Source organism: Syngnathus typhle, unplaced genomic scaffold (genome assembly GCF_033458585.1).
Source record: "Syngnathus typhle isolate RoL2023-S1 ecotype Sweden unplaced genomic scaffold, RoL_Styp_1.0 HiC_scaffold_283, whole genome shotgun sequence".
NCBI lineage: Eukaryota > Metazoa > Chordata > Actinopteri > Syngnathiformes > Syngnathidae > Syngnathus > Syngnathus typhle.
The window spans coordinates 43,269-52,813 of NW_026872187.1; the positions used below are offsets into that span (position 1 = coordinate 43,269).

The 9,545-nt window shown below is 62.6% G+C and overlaps 1 protein-coding gene across 1 annotated transcript; it reads right to left on the minus strand.

Moving 5' to 3' along the window:
• Positions 1 to 444: 444 nt before the first annotated feature.
• Positions 445 to 9,516, minus strand: LOC133149229 (sperm-associated antigen 17-like; the record flags this gene model as incomplete). The annotated part of the gene is made up of 39 exons (XM_061271849.1): positions 445 to 558; positions 623 to 1,029; positions 1,165 to 1,225; positions 1,292 to 1,470; positions 1,536 to 1,654; positions 1,730 to 1,791; positions 1,858 to 2,011; positions 2,092 to 2,176; positions 2,215 to 2,368; positions 2,460 to 2,510; positions 2,604 to 2,694; positions 2,765 to 2,834; positions 2,937 to 3,044; positions 3,115 to 3,282; positions 3,404 to 3,537; positions 3,602 to 3,732; positions 3,854 to 3,972; positions 4,081 to 4,236; positions 4,358 to 4,621; positions 4,696 to 4,853; positions 4,929 to 5,013; positions 5,084 to 5,217; positions 5,301 to 5,409; positions 5,472 to 5,533; positions 5,669 to 5,779; positions 5,903 to 5,992; positions 6,066 to 6,180; positions 6,248 to 6,487; positions 6,553 to 6,611; positions 6,683 to 6,795; positions 6,863 to 7,017; positions 7,103 to 7,746; positions 7,817 to 7,967; positions 8,066 to 8,197; positions 8,262 to 8,441; positions 8,548 to 8,666; positions 8,771 to 8,825; positions 9,092 to 9,244; positions 9,325 to 9,516. Coding segments are annotated over 39 exons (5,580 nt in total), but the record flags the coding sequence as incomplete, so codon positions are not given.
• Between the last annotated feature and the right edge of the window lie 29 nt (positions 9,517 to 9,545).

Here is a 9,545-nt window from a genome sequence, read left to right on the forward strand (position 1 = left end):
CTGACAGACAGCGCCGCTTTTGCACCTTTCTCTGACGTCATCGGCGCGCTAAACACGGAGGCGCGTGACACCCCGGCGCGAGCGAGCGAGCGTGCGCGCGCGCTGTGCGCGGGGAGCGGAACGAAAGAATGGCTCAGTAGTTCTATCGATGTACGTCCGACAAATTGACCCCTTCTCCTGTCCTTGTGGAAATAGGCTTGATTTGAAGTAAAGAATAAAAACGACGGTCAATCAAAGGGTTTTTTTGAAAACCAAATCACACCATGAATCCTATCAGATAGCGCCGATGGTGCTAGGGAATGAAAACGAGTGACTCGTTACTTCATTTCAAAAGTAACTCAATTATCAACCAAAAGATTTGTCATTTGGAGTTTCACAAAGAACGATTGTTAAGGCGCCCACACAAACGTGACGGTAACAGAGAGCCAAGAATGGAACGGAATGGAATGGAATGGAAGCTACGACCGCTGCTTTATTGTGCGTGCACGCTTGGGTGACGTTCGGCTTGCTGCCTGCGTTGGCGTGCTCTTCAAAGACTAGCTGTGCGTTTATGGTGCCCTGTACAAAGAAGAACAAGAAGAAGAAGAAGAGATTGTGCTCAACTCTCTGCACGCGTGCGTACCTGAGAAGGCAGCAGCGGCGGCGGCGGCGCTCAAGAGAGCCGCGTTGCGGCGGGTTCTGGCCCAGGCGCTGGCACGCCGGGAGGCTGCGGGCCTGTCTGGGCCTCCCGGCGCGGATCCCGCTGTCGCAACCGGAGCGCTCTCTCAACCAGATGTCGTAGAAGGCCTCAGGAAGAACGGCTACGCCACGTGCGTCAAGGATCTCTCCGCAAGGCTGCCTCGGTCCAGACCGCGGCGACGCCTGCCTTTGAAGGATATTGGCCGTGACGGGTAGGTAGAAGATGTCGGTCTCTGTGGGGATGATGATGTCCTGGGAGATGTACTTGGTGGGATTCCCGTCCAGCTGGAGCGCCTCCTCGCACATGGCGTACAGCTCGACGTCCAGTTCAACTTGCAAACCCGCCGGCACCTGGGCAAACAGACGGAGCGCTTGGCGCAGGCGTTTGCGCTTCGGGCGTTTGCGCTTTGGGCGTTGGCGCTTCGGCCGTCGGCGCTTTGGGCGTCTGCGCTTCGGGCGTTTGCGACGGCTGGCCTGTGCGCTTACGGGTCCCGGCTGGTACTTGACGCGGAGGCCCGTGGAGACCGGAGGCTGCTTGACGTGGAACCTGGAAGAGAAGCCGAGCGGCAGAGGTGACGCCCTTTGCGCGTCCTTCGCCGCCTCCCGCGCTCACCTGCAGGTGTCGACGCCCACGTTCTTCATGACCACCGTGACCACGGAGGACGCGCCGTCCCTCAGCGGGCCAAAGTCAACTCTGGACGGCCGCAGCTCAAAGCCTCTGCTGATGACTTTGGGGTCGGCCAGCGAAACGGCGCGACACCTGCGCCGCACCGGCTCCTCCACGCGGCGGAACTGGCACGGAAAGAACGTTAGCCAGGCAAAACGCCGGCCTGAGTCAGGCAGGCGACCGGCCTTACGTGATGGTTGGGGACGCTGCAGGCTTTGCAGCTGACAATGGAAGGCGGCAGTCTGACGCCGCTCCGCCTGGGCTGCCCGCTCACATTCACCTGGAGCGACCTGGGACGGACGGCTGCTGCTGGCGCACGCGGAGCGGGGCAAGGTGGGGCATACACATCAGCCGCGTTCAGTTGAACTAGGCGGGATTGCGCACCTGGTGCGGTGGCGGGTGCGGCGCCAAACGTCCTGCTGCTCCTCGCTGCCACCGCCGCGTGACTGAAACAGAGGGCCGCGCCCATAAACATCCGCTGACTATGTCGGCCGACTGCGCGACTGGCAAACCTGGCAGGATAAGAAGGCTCCAAGGGCCGCGCCGGCTTCAAGGGTCGCCGCGCCGGCTCCAAGGCCGGCTCCAAGGCCGGCTCCAAGGCCGGCTCCAAGGCCGGGTCCAAAGGCCACACTGGCTCCAAGGGCTGTGCCGCTTTGTTGTCATCGTCTAGGCGGCAAAACGCAACACGTAGACAAAGTGGCTTTGTGAGCCCGACTCGTTTCCCATTTGTCGGCCCGTACGCTTACGGGCCTCTTGGGCTAGGATGTCGCTCCGGAAGGCGTCGTCGTCCGTATCGTCCGACTCGGTGGTGGGCACGCTCAAACTTGGCCTCTGGGAGTCGGGACAATGAGTCTGTAGAAGAAGAGCACGAGAGAGTCAAGGGGTGGTACGGGCAAACCATTTGGACGGGAACGGAGGTCAACGCTTTCCTCGCGCAAGGAGTCGTTTTCGGGATGAAAGTAGGGCACGATGATCCTCTTCCTCAGCGCATCGACACGGGCCTTCACTTCAAGCAGCTCCTGTCTACGGGACGCACAGAGGGGCGGATGGAGTTTTGCCAGCTTTCTTTCGGGTCAAAGACCAGCGCGCGGCGCCACGGGCCGAGCCTGCCCACCTGTACTGCTCCAGCGTGTCCGTCCACTTTGACACCTGGAGCTGGGTGCGGCTGCGAGAAGACAGACGGGAGAGGGAGGGAGGGAGGGAGGGATGAGATGCTTGAGCCAGTCGGCGGGTCGAGCTACGCGGCGGCGGCCTTTACCCGGCGCCGGCCGGCACGGCGGGATCCTCCGCGCGGCCCGACGGCTCGAGTGCGGCGTGCACCGCCCGGCCGTACAGAACGCCCATGTCCCCTGCGGACAGACGAGCGGCAAATGAGACAAAGGATCGTGGGCTCGGGCCGTGATGAGCGACTGCCTTTACCTGGACTCCTCTGTGCGCCGGCGGCGCCGCCTTTGGCTTGTTCCCGGTGCTCCGGCTCCTCTGCGAAGGACTTGAGAAGAACTCTGAATCATTAGCACACTTTGCAGAGGAAGACGGCATCCCGAGCAGCGCTGGTTTCACGTCTTGGCTCGTCGGCAGAGAGCGCCGGCACCTGACTGAGCAGAAGCCCGGCGTGGGCTCGTTCCACCTCGCCGCGAGGCTCCTTGAGCGTCGCGTCGGCCGACCAGCTCGCCTTCTCCATCAAACTCTCGATGTATTCCTGCCGGGAGAAGCCGGCGTTCCTTTGTCTGCTCACGAGTCGCGAATGGTCGCGAATGGTCGCTACTCGCCTTCAGCCACGTGTCCACCGTGTCTCGGAGCTGTCGACCGAAGGCCCTGTGCTGCTGAACTTCCCTTATCTCCAGGACTTTGGGGCAGCTGAGGACGCCGCCGCCGCTGAGCTTTTTCAGGCCGGGCCCCTGTCCTGCAGTGCTCCCGAACGGAGGACTGTGAGTCGTCTGCGCCGGCGGCGGGCGGGATGTGTTAAGGGTTAGGGTGTTAAGTCAGAGGCTGCGTTCCCACAAGTAAGGGCGGCGGCAACCTGCACGAGCGGAGGCGTCACCTTACGGGATAGCGTACCTCAAATGGGGCGCAATCCCGCCCGCTGCGGTTCCGAAGGCTCTGATGTATGGCGTTGGGGTCCAGCTTGACGTGCACCCACTTGGAGCGCACGTTTTCCGTGCCGGGTTTCAGGACGGTGATGCCAAACTCACCTGGAGGAGCGCAGACACCTTTCCGTAGCAAGGTCGCGCCTCGGCGGGACAAAGGCACGCTCACCTGGCGAGTCCGGCAGCGGGTCCTTCAGCACGGCCGCGGCGGGGTCCGAGCGGGCCCGCTTCAGCAGCTCCGACACGGCTCGGCTACTCATGAGCTCCGAACCGGAACCGTCCTCGTGCACCAGGAACAGCCTGCGCTCAAAGACCAGGCAGGGGTCAAGCGCCGAGGACTTGGCCGGCGGAAAAAAACTGCTCGCGGGTGCTTGGGGCCGTGTGAAAGTTCCTTCTGACACCGTGTGTGCGTGTGTGTCACCTGGGAGAGTGGTCTCGGGGCCCCCCCGTCCCATCTTTGTCCTCGTCTTCGTCGTCCTCTTGCAGCGTCCTTGGGGCTGGGCCAACAGAGCGCACGCTCACCTGGCCGTCTTGCGACACCTGAAGAGAGAGCAATGTACAGCTGGCTGGGGGCTATGTGTAGAAAGTGGAGTTGTTCTCAGCAGAACACGCCGGGCGCACGACAGCATGTCGACATCCGCAACTGGCCTGAAAGTGATTTCCATCCACGTCTGTGACGTCGCAGGCCACTTTGTCGGTGGGACTCATGATGTAGGCGGGGCGGCCGTCCCGGAGCGCTCCGCTGGAGTAGACGCACTTGCCGTCGCTTTGGATGCGCAGGAGTCCGATGCTGGACGGGACCACCTTTTGACCCCAAACCTCTTTTTTAGGAGTTCACGAGGACGGACGGACAAACGGAGGGAGGCAGCGCGACGCGCATCACCGCGCGCACCGCCAGCCAGCCAGCCAGCGCGCGGCGGCCCACCTGATAAGCTCCCTGGTTATCGGAGGTGACCACGGTGCCGTCCGCCAACCAGATTTCGGCCACGTGTCGTTCGGGGTACATCAAGACGGTGGCGCAGGCCTCGTTCTCCACCGCCACCACCTTCTCTCTCCCTCCCTCCTCAGCAGCGCTTCCAGGCCTGTCCCGGTAGAAGGTGGTGATTCTGGTTCCGTCCGCGTGATCGACGCTCACCGATCCGTCCGGCCGCTTCACCGTCACCACCAGATCTTCGCGGCTCAGCATCACCTGGAAGGAAGCCGAGGGCACGGAGCCAATGTCGTTCGCCCGGGTTGGGCCGGTGGCACCGGCGTGCGGCTCACCTCGTGAGTGACCGGGTCGGAGGTCACGTAGCTCAACAGAGCGCAGGCGGGACTCTGCTCGTGCGTGCTACCCACGGTGCAGATGCGCGTGCCGCAGGGCGTGGTCGTTGCCCAATACCCTCGAGGAGGAGACGCCGGCTGGTTCTCGGGGTTTTGCTCTGGAAGCACGCAAGCAGATAAGAAGGTGTGGAAGACGCAGAGGCTCGATGGAGTTCAGCGCGGCTCTTTCTTGCCATCCGTCGTGTCTTCTTCCGCCTCGGGTACCCACACCGGGCCGGAATCAAGGCTGGAGCTGACCGTGCCGTCCGCAAAGAGCACCTGCCGCGCCAACGTCACCAAAAGCTGAGTGGCCGAGTAGAGGCGCGGCAGGCACGGCAGGCGGGCTCACCTGGCTGGAGCCGTCCCTCATGTATCGGATGACGGTTCCCTGGGCCGTAACGGTGCGGGACGCCTCCTTGGCCAGAGCGGGGCCGCGGCGACCCGTGGCGTGAAAACTCAGCCGCACCAGCACGCTCGGCTCCCCTGAGGACACGCGTAGGTGTCGTCATGCGCTGCACGTAGGTTGCGGAGGGAAAAACAAGCACAGGCCCACCGCCGTCACCCACCGTCTTGGCGCATGAACTGCACAAGTAGGCCACTGGGGATGGACAAGCTGAGGCCGGCCAGCGGCCTCGGGGGGGGGCACGTCCGCGACGACGGGCTGTCACGCGGCTGCTAAGAAGCGCACAATCACGTCTACGGCTCCATGGGCCGGCGCAGATTGCAAAGACCTGCACCTCGGCACCATCGCCCTTGGACGTCGACTCTTCCTCCGGTTCCTTGAGGCTCCCGTCCGAGGCTGCCAAGGAGGGGCGGCGGCGGCGGCGGCGGCCATTTGATTATTGGCCATCCGAGGCATTTTGGAAATACTCATAATAAAGGAAGGGCACGCGTGCCGTGCCCATGACAGCCGGCGGCAAGCTCACCAACCCACCTTTGCCTTTGTCCTTTGCCGGTCCCTCAAAGGTGTAAGCCAGCCGGACGCCGCTGTCCAGCAAGGCCGAGAAGGAGCGCCTGGTGGCCGCGGCCGTCCTGACCGGATGCTCTTTTGGAGTAGCGAGCCAGCCAGCCAGCCAGCCAGCCAGCCAGCCAGCCAGCGAGAGAGCGAGCAAGAGGTCAGCGCGGCAGCAGAAAGCGGCAAACGAGCAAAGCTCTCGAGGTTCTTCACCTTTGCCGCCATTTCTCGTAAGCGCTCGGTCCACGTGCGTGTACAAGCGGTGGCCGTCTTTGCTCACGGCCACTTTCAGCATGCTGGAACCTGCCGAGAAAAGCGTGAGCGACTTTACCCTCCACGTAGCCCACGGTCTCCACGGTAGCTAACGTGACTTTACCCTCCACGTAGCTGATGGTCTCCACGGTAACGTGCCCCCCGGCCGCAGGGAAGAGGTACTGGAGAGACCCTGACAGGTGGACCAGCATTCCGTCCATGTGGAAGCCGGCGAATCCCTAAAGGAGAGGCACAGAGGTCAAGACGGCGAGCGTTTGGCCTCCCCCGTCCGGTAGCGTCTCCTACGCTGCCGCCGGCCTCCTCTTTGTCGTCCGCTGTGCTGGGCGGCGCCGCGTCGGCGGCAGCGGCCGTGGAGCTGCTCTCCGCGGCTTTGCTCTTGCCCACCGCCGATTTGTCGCTCTTCTTGGTCTCGGTGGACTTGGCGTTCTCCGCCGGCTGCTGCTTCTTGCCCGTGGCCGCCTTGGCCGGCTTCTTGCCTTTCTTGCCTTCCTCTTCCTTCAGCTTGTCTTCCTCCAGCTTGGCCGCCTGCCAAATGTCAATGGCATTTCAGAGGCCGGGGCGTCTCCAATGCGGCGGCGGCGGAGTGAAACCTTGAGTGAGCTTCCGGTGACAAATTGCTCCCGGGATTCGTCATCTTCCTCTGGCAAACCTGCAAAGTTTTTTTTTTTCTTTCAAGTCCCGGAAGAAGGAAGCCATCAGAACCGAAGCTGGGCTGTATACTTTCTGAAGCTTGCGCTGCAGAACTTGTGCGGTCGCTCGCCGACAACTGTTTCTTCAGCTCCTCCTTCTCAAGCCAGTCTGCAATGGTGTCTGCCACGTGCTCCTTGAAAGTCCTTGAAAGAGCAGCACGAGAGGCGCCGTGCGGCCAGCCAAACAATGGGTGTGGGCTCTCGCTCTTACCGGAACTTGACGTCGGTGTGAATGGCCACGTCCCAGAACTCCTTGCACAAGCGATCGGGACTCATGGGATTGTGGCAGAAGACGTAGAGGACGTTATTGTGACTTCCTCTGTGCGTGTCCACACAGCGATACCGCTGGGCAGCTGAGTGGAGGACCTGCGGCCAGCACGGCGCCGAGCGTCACACGCCGGCCGGCATGGCGGCAAGCGTCAGTCCCCCAGACGAGAGAGAGCGAGCTCACCTGCGGGAAGACACCCGCCTCGTGGCGTTCCACGTAGTCCCAGTCCCGGAGGCACCTCCGCCGGCAGCTCTGAATGTCGCGCAGGTCGAGCCGCTTGGCGCTTTCCCGCTCGGCGCTTTCCCGCTCGGCGCTTTCCCGCTCGGCGCTTTCCCGCTCGGCGCTTTCCCGCTCGGCGCTTTCCCGCTCGGCGCTTTCCCGCTCGGCGCTTTCCCGCTCGGCGCTTTCCCGCTCGGCGCTTTCCCGCTCGCTGATCTGCTGCGTTTGGCAGGCACAATTCAAAAAAAAGACAAGAAGAACAAACAGAAGCAAGAAAGAAAGAAGAAGAAACACCTCCTCTTCCTGGAGAAAGGTGGGGCCTGCGGCGGCAGAGACAAGGAGGGGAGGGTGAGCGCGTCTGCCGGCGCAAAGGGAAAAAGGTTTGAGGGGCGGCGGCGGACATTTCCTGCGCAGGTTGCTAAACTTGTGCTTTGCAAAGGACAGCGGGTCATCCCAGGGGATGACGGGCTGCTCCTTGGCCTGATGCGCCATTCCCAAAGCTCTGCAGTCTTTTCCCAGGACGCCGTCCTCCTCCACCTGGCTCAGCAGCATGCTCTCCAGCACGCTGCGCTGGAAGAAGTGCTCCGCCTGGGGCCACGACACCTCATCTGCGGCAAAGGCAAGGGCTCAGCTTGACCCAATGGAACAAAAAGCACATAAAAACTGCGCGGCGGCCACCTCCGGTGCACTGGCGCTGGAGCTGTTGCTTGACCACCCTCCAACACGAGGCGTCGCAACGGCGCCGGGCCACAGAGTCGATGAGCTGCCACGCCGGCGAGCGCCTCATCACGGACGCCTCCTCCTGGGCCGGATCCAAACTCGGAGTGGCCTCGGTCGGGGAAGAGAGCGACAGACGAGGGCCGTTGCCTTTCCGACGCAGAGGCGCCAAGCATGGACAGCGCGCATCTGATGATGCGCTTAACTCACAGTTACGCCAATGAAGCGGCGCGCCCTTTCGTCGTGGTGGCGGACGATGACAGGCTGCTGCTGCTGCTGCTGCTGCTGCTGCTGCTGGCGCCTCCTGGGCGTCTCCTCGGCGCCAAACTCTTCCTTAAGCATCTGCGACAGCCAGCAGCCGGGTGACAAGGTGACAAAGAAAGGTGCGAGGCCTTCACGCACCTACCTGCTTGTCCTCTTCTCGCTCCACCGCGCTCAACAAACTACACAGCAAGTCTCTCCTCTCGTCCTCTGCGTGGACCTGAGGCAGGACCTTGTGCAGCATTCGGCCCAGCGCGTGACGGTCCAAGTCGAGAGCCGTCTGAGGCTCGCCGTCGTCGGGCGCCTGCTCGCTCGACACAGCCACCTGCACGCACGCAAAGGTGCAGGGATGATGGGAGGGACCCAAAGGCCGGCCGGCCGGCCGGCGGCGGCGGCACGGCGGCGCTCCCGAAGTCCAAGGACGCGCAAACCTGCTCCAGCATGCAGTGCAAGATGAGCGCCACCGAGCAGGCCTCGGCTGGGACCTGCTCCAACAGGCCCGCGTAGTGATTCATGTCCACGTCGGTGGTAAGGGATGAGGGCGGCTTTTCTGTTTGCCAAGAAGGAGAGCCGGCTTAGCTTGCCTGCCTCCTACCAAAGTGACGCTGGAGGATGATGAGATGGAGAGAGGGAGGTAGGGAGGGGCGTACTCACTCGGGGCAGGCGGCCGCCCCGACTTCTTGGAATGGGGGGACACAGAAGCTGTAGTCTGTCAGGAAACACCACAAAAGTCAGGCCCAGGGAACCGAGGTTGAACCAAGCACCTTTTTACAAGCCAACAGTGCTAGCCTCCCTACCTCCCTCCCTCCCTCCCTCATTTGAGTCCATCTCACCTGAAGGCCAGTGGCCGGCTTGGACTGACAAAACAACAAATAATGGCTGACATGGGATCGGACAATAATCTGCTCACAAATGGGAGCCCTTGCAATCAACATTTCAGAAGGCGTCCGTCCGTCCGTCCGTCCGTCAGTCTACCTCGGCAGGCGGCGGCGCGTCCTGGCCCCAAACCACCGAAGGCACACGGATGAAGTTGGCGCTGTCCAGGTAGTGCCGGTGCTGCCTGCGCCACTCCAGACAGTCGTAGATGAGATTGGACACGCCGTCAAACATTTGGGTCGCCGCCGCCATCTGCCAGCAGACGGACGTGAGCGTTAAGACACGGGCCGGCCAATTGGCAGGCACATCCTATCCGGCAGGCGGCCGCGGACCGCAGCCTCCGGGTCCTGCGGGTCAAAGGGCATCAACGAATCCGGGACAGCGTATTCCAGCTGAGCCACGTCGTGGAGTCTGGAGTTGGGTCCCCCGTTGTCCAAAACGTGTCTCAGGGCTCCCCAGAAGCGGTCCAGCACCTTGGCCTGCGCCGCCCTGGCCTCTCGGGCGGCAATTTCGTCCGCTGCTGGAAAGCAAATGAAATTGCAATTTGCGCTTT